This window comes from Gadus chalcogrammus, chromosome 21 (assembly GCF_026213295.1).
Source record: "Gadus chalcogrammus isolate NIFS_2021 chromosome 21, NIFS_Gcha_1.0, whole genome shotgun sequence".
In the NCBI taxonomy this organism is placed as follows: Eukaryota; Metazoa; Chordata; class Actinopteri; order Gadiformes; family Gadidae; genus Gadus; species Gadus chalcogrammus.
The window spans coordinates 3607216-3620347 of NC_079432.1; the positions used below are offsets into that span (position 1 = coordinate 3607216).

General features: G+C 48.5%; 1 protein-coding gene across 1 annotated transcript; it reads right to left on the bottom strand.

Annotated features, from left to right (window-relative positions):
- Positions 1 to 55: 55 nt before the first annotated feature.
- si:ch211-203k16.3 (angiopoietin-related protein 7) lies at positions 56 to 7379 on the bottom strand. The gene is made up of 8 exons (XM_056581867.1): positions 7215 to 7379; positions 6028 to 6243; positions 4094 to 4213; positions 3523 to 3637; positions 2932 to 3069; positions 2250 to 2466; positions 1582 to 1777; positions 56 to 1107 (listed from the first exon to the last, which is right to left on the bottom strand). The coding sequence occupies exons 1-8, from the start codon at positions 7377 to 7379 to the stop codon at positions 961 to 963; spliced, it is 1314 nt and encodes a 437-aa protein (XP_056437842.1). The 3' UTR covers positions 56 to 960.
- Between the last annotated feature and the right edge of the window lie 5753 nt (positions 7380 to 13132).

Sequence of the window (13132 nt, forward strand, 5' to 3'; positions counted from 1 at the left end):
GGCCTACACGCTTGTTTCCACAAAGAGAACTTCAATAAGTACTTTCTCTGTGAATTTAGTATTTCAATTTGGATAGTATACGGTCAAATAAACACATGTTATATCGCTTTATTAATAATAAACAGTGCAGGGCTGTATTCTGAGTCAAACAAAAGGTAAAATAAAGGGGATTGAATTTGGTGTATACAATTACGTTAAAGGGAAATAGTTAGGCCTAATTATAGTGCATTTCACTGTTTTTGTGCATATATAGGCCTACTGTACATACAGTGAAATGAATGGCTTGTAAAACCAATTGAATTGCCAATAGACTTCCAAATTAAATTTCAGTAGAGGTTAAAAGAACACGTCAATATTATATCCAGCAGCATTAACAGTTCACAGTTTAACTGTTAACTGTTTCTTAATAGGTACAACGATCAGGTAGCATTCACTAGGCCATCTTATAACCTTCCCTCCATTACATCCATCCACATTATATACCTAAGGGTCCGAATAAAGTGTCAGAGTAATATAAAGTCTACAAAATAAGTGTACAAAATAATAATACAAAATAATAGTCGACTCCCTCCCGTCCCCCGCCCACTGAGGGACCCGGTGTATAAATTATGCGTTATGAGGACGTGTGATATACAGTATGAGTCCGTATATCAAGCACTGGGGACGTGTTTAATCAACTTCGAAATAGCGTGTATTCAGCTCCAGAAAGGTCCGTGTCCAGGTACTCAAGCACTACTCAGACCATCCTGCGACGGCCCAATCCTCCACTCCGGTGGAGAATCACCAACGCCAAATCAAAAGGTTCTACGATATCTTAAAAGTTTGTATTGCGGCTGTGATCGCACGATTAAAGTTTGACGATCAAAGTTTCACGACCACAGTTTGGCGATCTGTCCATGTCCCGATAGGCGCGTCGCCACGGTGGTGGGGTTGTGTTTATGGGCCGTCGTCGCGGTGATGTCAGGGCGACAGGCGGGGTCGGAAGTATCGCGGGCGGATCATCATGGTGACCTGGCGGAGGGAGTAGTAGTCGGAGTCCCTCCAGGAGTACCACACGATGCCGTCAGGGCCCAGCGGCCCGCGGGCCCTGGGGCTGTAGCGCCCCCCCTGGTGAACACACACACACACACGCAGACATAGACATAAACACACAGACACAGACACACAGACACACAGACACACACACACACACACACACACACACACACACACACACACACACACACACACACACACACACACACACACACAGAAACAGTCTAGACACAACAAACAGAGACACATACATACATACATACACATAAACACACAAGCATACAGACATACATACACATACACACAGACATATACACCTACACACTCAGACATAAGACACACATACAGATATGGAAGCACATACGCACATACATGTACACCGACAGACATCAACACGCATGCATACACACACACAGAAATAGGCCCACACGCAAGCACACACGCACACACACACACATACAGGTCAAATGGACACACACTCACCGACCTCCTAGCCTTGTGAGCCCTAACATCCTGTCCACTACCCACACCACAACCCCCCCTCACCCGGTAGTAGACCCCGTTGAGGTTGGCGTAGAAGCACTGGTTGTACCACCAGCCACCGTGGGAGATCTCGGCGCAGATGTTGCCGCTGTCGGGCGTGCTGAAGGACTGCTTGTCGTGGTACCAGCTGAAGGAGTCCTGCACCGAGCCGCTGAAGCCGCTCACGTGGAGCCGGTACTGGTGCTCTTCATCCTCCACGCTGGGGGGGGGGGGGCACGGACATACACACATGTACACACACGGATGAACATGTACACACACCCACGCATGTACGCATACGTACACACACACACACACACGTACACACATATACACAGACGTTCACATATGCACACGCACGCACACATTTCGTACACACACACACACACACACACACACACACAAGTTCCCCCAATGTTAACACATATAAACATACACATGCATACGTACACACATAGACGCACACGTTCGCATGTACACATGAGAGCACGCACACACACCCACGTACACAAACGCACACACGTACACCTCCACCAACGTAGGAAGTCATGCACACACACACATATAAGTGCACTCAAGCAAACACACACGCACACACACGTACACGTGCACGTGCATCCATTACGTTTTTTGGTAATGGATGCACTGTTTCAGGGGGCCTCGGTGTGTGCGTGCCCGCGTGCCAGGCCCACCTGAAGCTCTGGTAGAGCGCGTGCTTGTGCTTGTTGCTCCAGTCCTCCAGCTCGATGCGCAGGCTGTACTCCCCCTGGGTGCTCAGGTCGTGGATGTGGTCGTTGCCGAGCCAGAACTCTGTGTTCAGGTCCCCAAAGCCCTCCCTGTAGTCCCGCCAGGACCGGTCGAAGCTCACCGTACCGTCGGCCCGCCGCTGGAGCACCGTCCAGCCGCCGCCTGGAGGGGGGGGGGGGGGGGGGGGGTAGGTGTTTGTGTGTGTGTGTGTGTGTGGGGTGGGGGATGGGAGAAAGGGGGGAGCAAGGGTGAGGCCTAGATATAGTGGCGCATTGGTGTACTTATTTGTGTGGTTGTGTGTTTCTAAGTTTGTGTGTGTGAGTGAACGGTTTGTGTGTTTGTGAGACGTGTGTGTGTGTGTGTATGTGTGTGTGTGTGTGTGTGTGTGTGTGTGTGTGTGTGTGTGTGTGTGTGTGTGTGTGTGTGTGAGAAGTGCGCGTGTCTGTGTGTCTCTATTTGTGTGTGACGTGTGTTTGTGTTACATAGAGGCAGGATCTCGTAAGGTGCCGGGTCCAATATCCGTAGCCTAACCCTTATCCGGAGCAGGATCACCCTAAGCCCTTCACTGTGAGTCCCCCTGGCTCCACTAATGGCCTGAATGGAGACTGTTCCTCTTGGGCCACTGACCGTCTGTGTCCATGTCACAGTAGACCTCCACAGGCATGCCCCCGTGGGCTGGCACCACCGTGTAGAGCCCAGAGCGCCGCACCCCGTTGTAGTAGATGGTGGCACAGTCGATGGGACAGCTCCGCACATGCTGTACCTCTGAGGGGACAAGGAGAATAACTTGCAACCGCCGCAGTGGTGAGTTTAGGTATTGCAGTTGGGTTTTGGTGCCACCTGGTGGTCCACATGGGTAGTGTTTTTCTACACTTTTGTGCATGGTGTGCGTCTATGCGTGTGTTTGTGCCCACGTGCTTGCCTGTATGTGTCTGTGTGTGTGTGCCCAAGTGCCAACGTGTCTGTGTGTGTGTGTGCGCGTGTGTATGTGTGTGTACTTATGTGTGTGCAAGTGAGTGTTTGTGTGTGTGTGTGTGTGTGTCTGTGTGTGAGTGTGTGTGTTTGTGTGTGCACACATGCGCATGCGTGCTTGCGTGCGTGCGCGTGCGTGTGCCTGTGTGTGTGTGTGTGTGTGTGTGTGTGTGTGTGTGTGTGTGTGTGCGTGTGCGTGTGCGTGTGCATGTGCGTGTGTGTGTGTGTATCTGTGTGAGTGTGTACCTGGGTGCAGGGCCTCCTGGGCGTTCATGAGGGGGTTGGGTCTGACGATGTTGATCATGCAGCCGGGGTTCCGCTTCACCGACTCCATCAGCACCGTCAGGTTGTGGAGCTGGTCCTGAACCACAACATCAGCACCACCTTCATCACCACCACCATCATCATGACCATCACCAATATCACCACCATCATGACCACCACCACAATCATGACCACCACCACCACCATCACCACCATCACCACCTCCATCATGACCATCACCACCTCCATCATGACCACCTCCATCTTGACCACCACCATCACCACCACCACCACCATCATGACCACCACCACCATCACCATCACCACTATCATGACCCCCACCAAGTGGTTCCTAACCTTAGGGTCGGGAATGCATATATGGGGTCGCAGGAGATTGCTGACAAGCTTTAAATAATGTGGTAGAAAAATGCGATTGAGGGACGTTGATTTATAATGGCCAATCGCACTTACATCTGGTGGCATAATACAACCTCTTTAACGCAGTGCCCAATCTACGTGTTGATGATGCAGAAGCCTCGGCCACGCGTGTTACCTGCAGCTCCAGGATGAGCGAGCCCTGCAGCTGCAGCGCATTGGTGGCCTCGACGTAGCGCGTCTCCAGCTCGCTGAAGTGCTGCTCCACCGTGGCGTTCACCTGATGCTTCTCCTCGTTCTGGCGAAGCAGACAGGATCAGCGTTGAGCGACAAACAGACACACTGAAGGGGTTGAACTCACAGCATCGGGCGTCGACATGTCAACAAACACGTCGTGGACGTGTCGACAAGCACCTCGTCGACATGTCAACAAACACGTCATCCATATGTCGACAAACACGTCTACACATCCACAAATCCATACTGGTTTCGTCAGCAAACAAACCCACCATTAATGCATCCGTATGACTCCCATATTGTACATATGGGAGTCAGAGACATACTCTATAGACTCAATCAAACACTTAACACACAGTTACTATCCAACTGGGTCTCACTTACCCTTCTGTACAACTTATAAGTGTGTACCTCACTCTATGTACCTTTCATGTACTGTACATACCTTACCATAGGTATCTTATATTTACAAACCGTACCATATAAATTGTACATGTGTGTAACCTTACCATATGTATCTTATATGCATGTAGCTTACAGATACATTACAGCGAGCCACTGAACACAGCGGCTCCACGTTGAGAAGCTGTGTGTTCCACAGGCTCTTCCTGCGGTCTATTCCTAGCCCGGGATAGGAAGGATAACCTTAACTCCCATTACCCAGCGTGGCCCCGCATGGCGCGCTCTGCCCCCGTCCGGCGTTGCCAGAACGGAGCCAGATTCCCCGGTCCAATCTGGCAACCCTGGCTGATGCGCGCTGCAGCCAGGGTTGCCAGATTGGGCGGGAAATCTGTCCCAATCTGGCAACACTGTTAAGGTCCCCCACATAGCTGGCTTCCATCCCACCTGCCTCCCGGGCTAACAAACAGGCTAACACGCTAACAGGCTAACACGCTAACACGCTAACAGGCTAACACGCTAACAGGCTAACACGCTAACAGGCTAACACGCTAACAGGCTAACATGCTAACAGGCCCAGCCTCTGCCCTGTTGCCAGGACTGTGCAGCAGGAGGCACGTGGCCCAGCCTAATCCCGTTAGCCAGCAAGGTCAGCGCCTGTGAGGTCAGCGGCCCCGTGGGCGGAGGGACTGCAGGCCCTTTATAGATATGACTGTGCACACCTTACATGATCCTACCTTACATGATCGTACCTTACTGCATGTGTCGTATATGTAGGTACCTTACTGTATGTATCTTGCATGCGCATACCTTATTGCATGTACCTTATCAGATTCACCTTACCATATTATGTACTCTACTCTATGTTCCTAACATATATGACTGTATGATAAATGTGTACATACATGTGTATTGTAGTGTGTGTAAATACACATATGTGTATAAGTGTATTTATAGAGTATATGTATAGAGTATTCTACTCTATATGTACCTTACATGTGTGTACCATACCTTAACCACATGCCTGCTGGAATGAACATGGCTACAACATCACTTCTACACGTTTTATGTTGTGTAGGTTAAGCCTGATAATAACGATCATAACAATTGATTTGACGTAGGTAACATGGAAAGTGTTTTTGGATAACCGTACAGTCATGAGACAAAACCAAGAGATTTGACACCGTTTTGGTGTGAAAAACCAAACAACAGTTTGGTTTTCTGGAGAGAAAACTGAACAATATTTCACGTCACAGCCAAACCCAAATAGACGTATTCTCCCTCCCTCCTTCCCTCCCTCCCTCCCTCCCTCCCTCCCTCCCTTCCCCCCCGCAGCAAACCTACGTCATCCTTCCGTCGACTTACCCTTCCTAAATCAGACGGGCCCTAAATCATTGAGTAGCTTTGCGTCTGACCACGCCGACCTCTGACCCCTGACTCCCCTCCTGTTAAAGCGGCCCTACGGGCCGTCCCTACCTGGTGCTCCAGGGCCTTAATGCGGTGCCGGTGGCTCCTGAGCTCGTGCTGCAGCTGGGTCACCGTCTCCTGCAGGGCGGCCACCTGCTGCTTGCGCTCCTGGTTCTCGTGGAGCCAGTAGGACACCTCGTCCGTGCAGCGGAACATGTCCGGGCACCGCTTCTCCTCCAGCTGGGGCAAGGTGGCCACCAGCCGGCACATCCCGTCCTCCAACACCTGGTGGGTGGAGGTGGTTGGTGGTTGGTGGTGGTGGAGGCGGTGGTGGGGGTGGATGGTTGGGGGAGGTTGGTGGAGGTGGAGGTGGGGGTGGGGGGTGGTGCATGTTGGATGGAGATGGTGGATAGTCGGCGGTGGGTGGAGGTGGTCGATGGAGGTGGGGGTGGTGGGTGGAGGTGGTGGAGGGTGTGTGTTGGGTGGAGGTGGGGGATGGTTTGCGGTGTGTTGTGGGTGGAGTAGGTGGATGAGGGTGGTGGGGGGGGAGGTGGTGCATGTTGGGTGGAGGAAGTGGATGGTGGATGGGTGGGGTCGGTAGGGAAGGTGGAGACGGTGATTATGGGAGTGAACGGGGCAGGAGGAAGTGGTTGTAGATCGTCAGATACAAGAATGTCGGCGTCGCCGATAGCAACCACCACCACAACAAGAACAAAATCCACATACATGTGGTGCATGTGTTTGAGAATGGAGAACACACATTGCACGCACCCAAGCATACACACGCACAGATGCACACACACACACACACACTGTGTTTCTCAGAAGTGGGGGGTTGTTGTAGTGGGAGTTCTGAAGCACAGGAAGTCAGAACTAAGTGGTGTTGCTTTTCTACCCGCTGTCAACACCAGTGTCAGCTCCACACTTTGCAAAGGCCCAGTCCATTAAACTCTGCCCCTCAAAAGACAGCTTGTTGGACCATCTTGTGAATAAATAAAAAAAAGCGAATTTGTATTCCTCTTAAGAATCGGGTACTGTTTACGTCAGCAGGTGAAGTTGCAATAAAAAACATTTAATGGCTATAATTCCTCGCTCAAGTTACATTTAAACACAACCGGAAAATGTGGACAAGCCTGCATGGAAATGTCACACAGCTACGAACGTAACTACCTTTACAGCCTTCTTCTGCCTCTGCTGAGCAACTCCTACAGCAAAAACACACACACCTATCCCGAACCACATGGTATAGCCCGTACCTGGTTGGTGTACTCCCCGCACTGGGATCCCCCGCCGTTGCGCGTAGTGGTAGGGTCCGGGCTGTCTGCTCCGGCCCCCGGGACCAGGATGAAGACGATACAGAGGGCGGTCCACATGCTGGGGGGGGGGCTGGTGTGGAAGGGGAGGGGGGACGCGGAGGTCATGGCGGTCTGCTACTGCGCTCCTGCCTGCCTATAGCGAGGCAGGCCTGGAGCCGGGAGGGCTGCCTGCCCCATGCACGCCTCTGTTCTGTCTCCCTGGAGGGACACACCAGATATCCCTTTGATTAGGAGGTGGGGGCTAGGGGGGCAGTAGCCCAGGAGGTAGAGCGGGTTGGCTGGTAACCGGAAGGTTGCTGGTTCGAACCCGTCTCCCCCTGTCTGAGTGTTAAGGTGTTCCCAGGCAAGACGCCTCTCCCTCGCTGCTCTGGGTGTGGTGTCCCCTGTCTCTAAAAGCTACACAAAGGAATCATGATGGTAGCCCACCTTGACTCCCGAGGAGACTCGATTTCCTTTCCCTTCCCTTTTCAAGTGTATACGAAGTCCCGGACATCTATTGATGTCTTTTTTTTGTAATATTTGATTTCACAAAAGGAAGAAGACGAAAGGCTGAAAGAGGCTGAAGGTGGAGTCTCGCGTCTTGCTCTGTCAGCCACGTGCGGTTCATGAACTTAAGACCGTGATCCTCTCAGTGTGAATCTGTCCTTAAGTGGGTAAGCAAACCAACCGACAACAAACACACACAAACACATACACACGCACGCACACACATACACATGCATTCATATACACACACACATGGATGCATGCACACACACACATACACACACACAAGTACACACAAACACACATGCATGCATATATGCACTTACACACACACACACACCTACACACATGCATGCATGCATATACGCACGCACAAACACACACACGCATGTACACGCACACAAACGTTCACACTCAGAGCCAGTTGAGGCCGCGCCTCCACCTCGCGCTAAACGTCCCGCAGCAGCAGGTGTTCTTCAACTCTACACCGCCCGCCTCCATGTGTCTCACAGGTTCCTAAACTAAATCAACCCCAACAATGAGCCAGCAACAATAACAGCAGCACCAAGCTAGCACCACAGCTCACAGTACAACACACTCCAGCAGATTCCTGAGTATAGGAACCCAAGGAGCTCTGGAGGGAACACGTACATCGTACCTGTAGTCCTAGCCTCTTCTACCGTGGCGCTACTCACCCCGGTCGCTGATCTCCTAGCCCGGGCCTGGTGCATATCTGTCCGGGGATGGCTCCCCATATCCCTCACTGGGTTGTCCCGTCTCTCGGCCGTCTGTTTCTCCGTTGCTTTGGTTCAGTCCTGCTGCATCTTATTCAACCCCCCCCACCTCCACCACCACCGTCGTGAGTCTCACATATCTCTCCCCCCCCCCTCCCCTCTATCTCTCTCTCGCTTTCAGACTCATTCTCTCTCTCTCTCTCTCTCTCTCTCTCTCTCTCTCTCTCTCTCTCTCTCTCTCTCTCTCTCTCTCTCTCTCTCTCTCTCTCTCTCTCTCTCTCTCTCTCTCTCTCTCTCTCTCTCTCTCTCTCTCTCTCTCGCCAAGCTGCATTGTAGACATCTTAGCCCCCTAATCCTCCTGTAAGTGGATTCCCACTGAGAACCGGGTGGTCAGAGAGGTACAGAGTAGACAAAATATACAGTAGAGCACGTATACAGTAGATTAGGTTTACAGCAGAGAACGTGTACAGTAGAGACAGTTGAAAAGTGAAAAGTATTTGGCTGTGCCACTGTAAATATACAAGCACAAAATATAAACATGACTATTATAACTTATTATAAACTTCAGCGTGAGTCTTGTGGATTTGGGAAAAGGATAGATGATATTTTAAATCAAAATTTTATTTTGAAGTTAAAAAAGTTATAAAAGAAATATGGATTTTAAAAAGAGGCCCTGGAAATATGGAAAGTCTAGGATGTTAGCTTTAGAAAGACAGTTTTCTAACGGTTTCCGGATCTTAACATAAAGTACATCGACATGTAGAAATGAAGTAAGGTCAACAGACTGCGGTGGTTGAGGCGTATAAGTGCAGTATAGATGTAACCCAATAACGTAATCCTGCTCAAGAGCAGGGGTAATTCGATGGCGAGCGCCTCTGATCCTCTTAAACATGTAGAGCCACACCTCCCACCGTCATAAGCTCGCCCACTTCCTGCCCTGAGAGGGAACTGGTGATGAACTTCTGAAGTCTCGGTAGATCTTCAGACCTCCAGTTCTAGAGATCAATTAACGCTTAATGGAGATTGGTTGGAAAATTCTCAGAAACTGCTTTAAAATGTGTGGAGGGATATGTGGTGTTTGGGGATGTTGCTCACATTTAACAAGACAATATCAATTTCTTATTACTTATAATAGCCTACTATTAATACTAATAATAATATACAAATGATAATAATGACTCAGTTAGAAGAGCTAAAAGAAAGGTGGTTACGATGTTACGACAATTTTATCAACCATAGGCTTACAATTAAGCTCTCAAAAATGATTTTCATAGTTTGTGTAAACGAAAAAAAATGAGTTTGATAAAAAATAAAATAAAATAAAGATGTCTAACTTCTGCCACTTAAAGAGGAGCTATGCAACTTTGGCCACTTCTTCGCTGTTTTCTTGGTTTGCGCTCGCATTGAGCTCCCCCTACAGCTTCGGAGGAGATATTTTACAACACTGTCGTGACAATTTGTTGACGACCCTACCCCATCCACTTCTGCGCTAGCCATGTGTATTTGTTTTCAAAGAAGCCGGCAAATGCGTTGAGCCATGTCCGAGGTAGATGTTAATTAAGAGTAGACAAGGTTATACATTTTGAAAGGGTGTGTATAAATAAATAAACCCATCCTTTTTTATCTTTGGTTGTTGAAAAGAACAATCAGTGTAAGTGTTGGCCAACATAATACATAACGAGCTCTCGTGCAGGATACTGCATTATATGGCCAGCCGGACATATCACATGATATAGGCTATACACTCTTAGAAAAATCTGAGGCATTCGAATAGCGGTCTAGTGACCTAAATAAACAAGAACCTGGATTCGGGGATTTAGCCTGTAGGACGAGACAGACGAACAGCAAAACAACCATGGAAACAAAGGTGTTTGGTAGCGAGTACGCTAACACCCCAGCAAGCAAGCTAAAAACATACAGGGCTCACAACAAAACGGTCGAGCAAACACATTTTTACAGAGACTATCAACATCAAGAAGCCACAATATAAAGAGGACAAAGTTCACCCAAGGGTACTTCATTCAAGAGCAACACGGCCATGGCAAGTCGGCATCCGATTTGCAGTCTTCTTTTCTTTCAGTACACGCTATTCCTGAGAAGCTCGCCCAATGTTTACTCGTGTCTGGCCTCTCTGTCGGTCAGTCTCCCTTTTCTCTTCTTCTGTTTCTCCGAAATTGGGTTTCTCTGTCTCTTTTTAGTTTGCTGAGCCATGATGAATGTAACAATCCCTTCGCTACTTTTGTTTATATCGAGCCGGTTCCGTGTTTGTGGGTTGTAGTGCCGTAAAAACAATTCGGTGCTTCACGTGACCCGAGACTCCCGCGAGAGTGGGCGGCGGGTCGCCGGCAGAAACTTGCATATTCCCTTTTTCAGCCAAGATGCGCAAGGGGGAGTCGAAACAGCGACCAATCGACCAATAAAGGGTTTTAGAACAATCACAATGACTCTTAACCTGTTATATTAAGGTAAATTAAACCCAAAAAGTTGCATAGTTAGTTCCCCTTTAAAGGCATACTCTTGTAGCCTAGAAATCTAGACGCCCCTAGCGGCAGCAAATTTAATTTGCAGCCAAGGAGGTCTAGCCTTCTGTCGTCTTTTTCGCTGCTGGAAACAGAAAATGGGACAGGCCAATCAGATCGTGAGGGGCGGTATCGAGCCGAATGACGACAGAGCTGCGACGGTTCCGTGTTAAAGGTAAACAATAATGGCTGCTGCTGCTGGCGAACAGCTGTCTTTCGACTCGGCTTTGGCCGCGACTCTTCAAGACTTTAAGTTATTTTCTTTGAGAAATGTACAAAGAACTGCACTGAAGTCTTTCCTGGAAAAGAAAGATGTATTCGGAGTTTTGCCGACCGGATACGGTAAAAGTTTCGTCGTTGGTCTCCATTCTCTCAATCCACCATTCGCAACACTTGCCCCATGGAAATGTCTGTCGCTCTGGCTACGTCACCTTCTTCGTTGCTCTGATTGGTTGTAGCGCTATCTTATTGCGTGCAGAGGGAACTTGAAAGACAACCGTTTATCCCGCCCACACTGCCACTGTACGAGACCAGACCCAATATCTTTCCGATATGTGTCTGCTTGCCAGACTAATACTCTTGCGGATATTGAAACACTTCTTAAGAAATCCGCACGGTGGCAGTGTTGCACCTTAGTGGTTGTATGTCAGGCTTCATCGCGTTGCTGTCATTCCTAAATCTTTCAGCTAATTTAGCAGTCTCGGTGCCCTGTGTTAAAATGTTGAATCATTTTATTGGAAAGCCTCTTAACCTCCTTGATGTAATCCATTATAATTAAATAAATTATAATGCCTGGTGTAATTAAAAAGCACATGACTGTTGGAAAATGCTTCATTTCAAGGACATGGCTTGTTGCTTTTTTTTTTGCAAGAGGAATTACATTTATGTCCCCATTTTGACGTCTAGCAAACATTTGATGGGAGACGACTTGACTGTTTGACAGGATACAGTGACGGCTGTGTTGGAGTGTGTGTGTGTGTGTGTGTGTGTGTGTGTGTGTGTGTGTGTGTGTGTGTGTGTGTGTGTGTGTGTGTGTGTGTGTGACTGCATGTGCGTGTGTGTTTGTGTATGTGTATGTGTGTGTGTGTGTGTGTGTGTGTGTGTGTGTGTGTGTGCAGTTGTGTGTGTGTGTGTGTGGGAATGCGAATGTGTGTATGTGTGTGATTGCATGCAAGTGTTACTGCATGTGTGTGTGTGTGTGTGTGTGTGTGTGTGTGTGTGTGTGTGTGTGTGTGTGTGTGTGTGTGTGTGTGTGTGTGTGTGTGTGTGTGTGTGTGAGTGCACTTGACACACACACACAATCTCACACATGCGTTAACAAACTCACACATTAACACATTAATAAAGCCTACACATCCTTTATATAAACCCAAGGGGTTCTAAAGTGCTGGCCTATATTTCCTTGGTTGGCTTCTGAGCCAAGCTAATTCTTTGAGGGATACATATTGAAATCACAAATGATCATGATCATAGATCATTGAGAATAATTGGGAATGATCACAATTCTATTTATGTGCTTTTCTATACCATTTGGATTCTGTTGAAAAATAAACCAACTGCGTTAATTTGCTTCAGTTGGAGTCGAGGATTAATTGGAAATGGATTTGCAACGTTTAAACAACTTTACTGTTATTTATTTTGCACTGAAAGCTGTAAGCAACAAGACTTACGAGGTGTTGCTGTCCCTCAGCTAATAGCATGCCTGTGCTGTTCTGTGAACACTAAAGACATTAAAGCTAGACGACTCTTCTCCAGCACTGGAACCACGGAAGGCATCGAGTCCTGCTGGGGCTTTGTATACTGTCACCTCAGCATAACTCACAGATCGATGCAGAGCTATGGATTCCTCCACCTTAATGTCAAAGATTCATTGCGCAACTCTTTTATGGGGTGATTTTTCGTTGGTTTTGCCACATAAAATGGGAATGTAAACTTTCTGGAATATTCTGAAAAACCATAATACCTCAGTGAAAATGGGTTATAAATGCTAGCTGGGAGGGGAGAACCCAGAAATAATGTGTTGAGTTGTCATGGTTTCCAAAGATTCTAGAAAGTGGACGTGCACAACAAACCGATATGGCCGCTATAGGTGAATAAGGTTCATTCATTTCCCTCAATA

What these genes read in the sequence shown, in the direction of transcription:
- si:ch211-203k16.3 (XM_056581867.1), bottom strand. Translation starts at nt 7,379, where the DNA reads ATGACCTCCGCGTCCCCCCTCCCCTTCCACACCAGCCCCCCCCCCAGC. An exon ending in GCGGGGAGTACACCAACCAG is followed by an intron (nt 6,244 to 7,214) that starts GTACGGGCTATA and finishes TCCACCCACCAG; the next exon opens with GTGTTGGAGGACGGGATGTG. An exon ending in CCAGGAGGCCCTGCACCCAG is followed by an intron (nt 3,070 to 3,522) that starts GTACACACTCAC and finishes TTGTCCCCTCAG; the next exon opens with AGGTACAGCATGTGCGGAGC.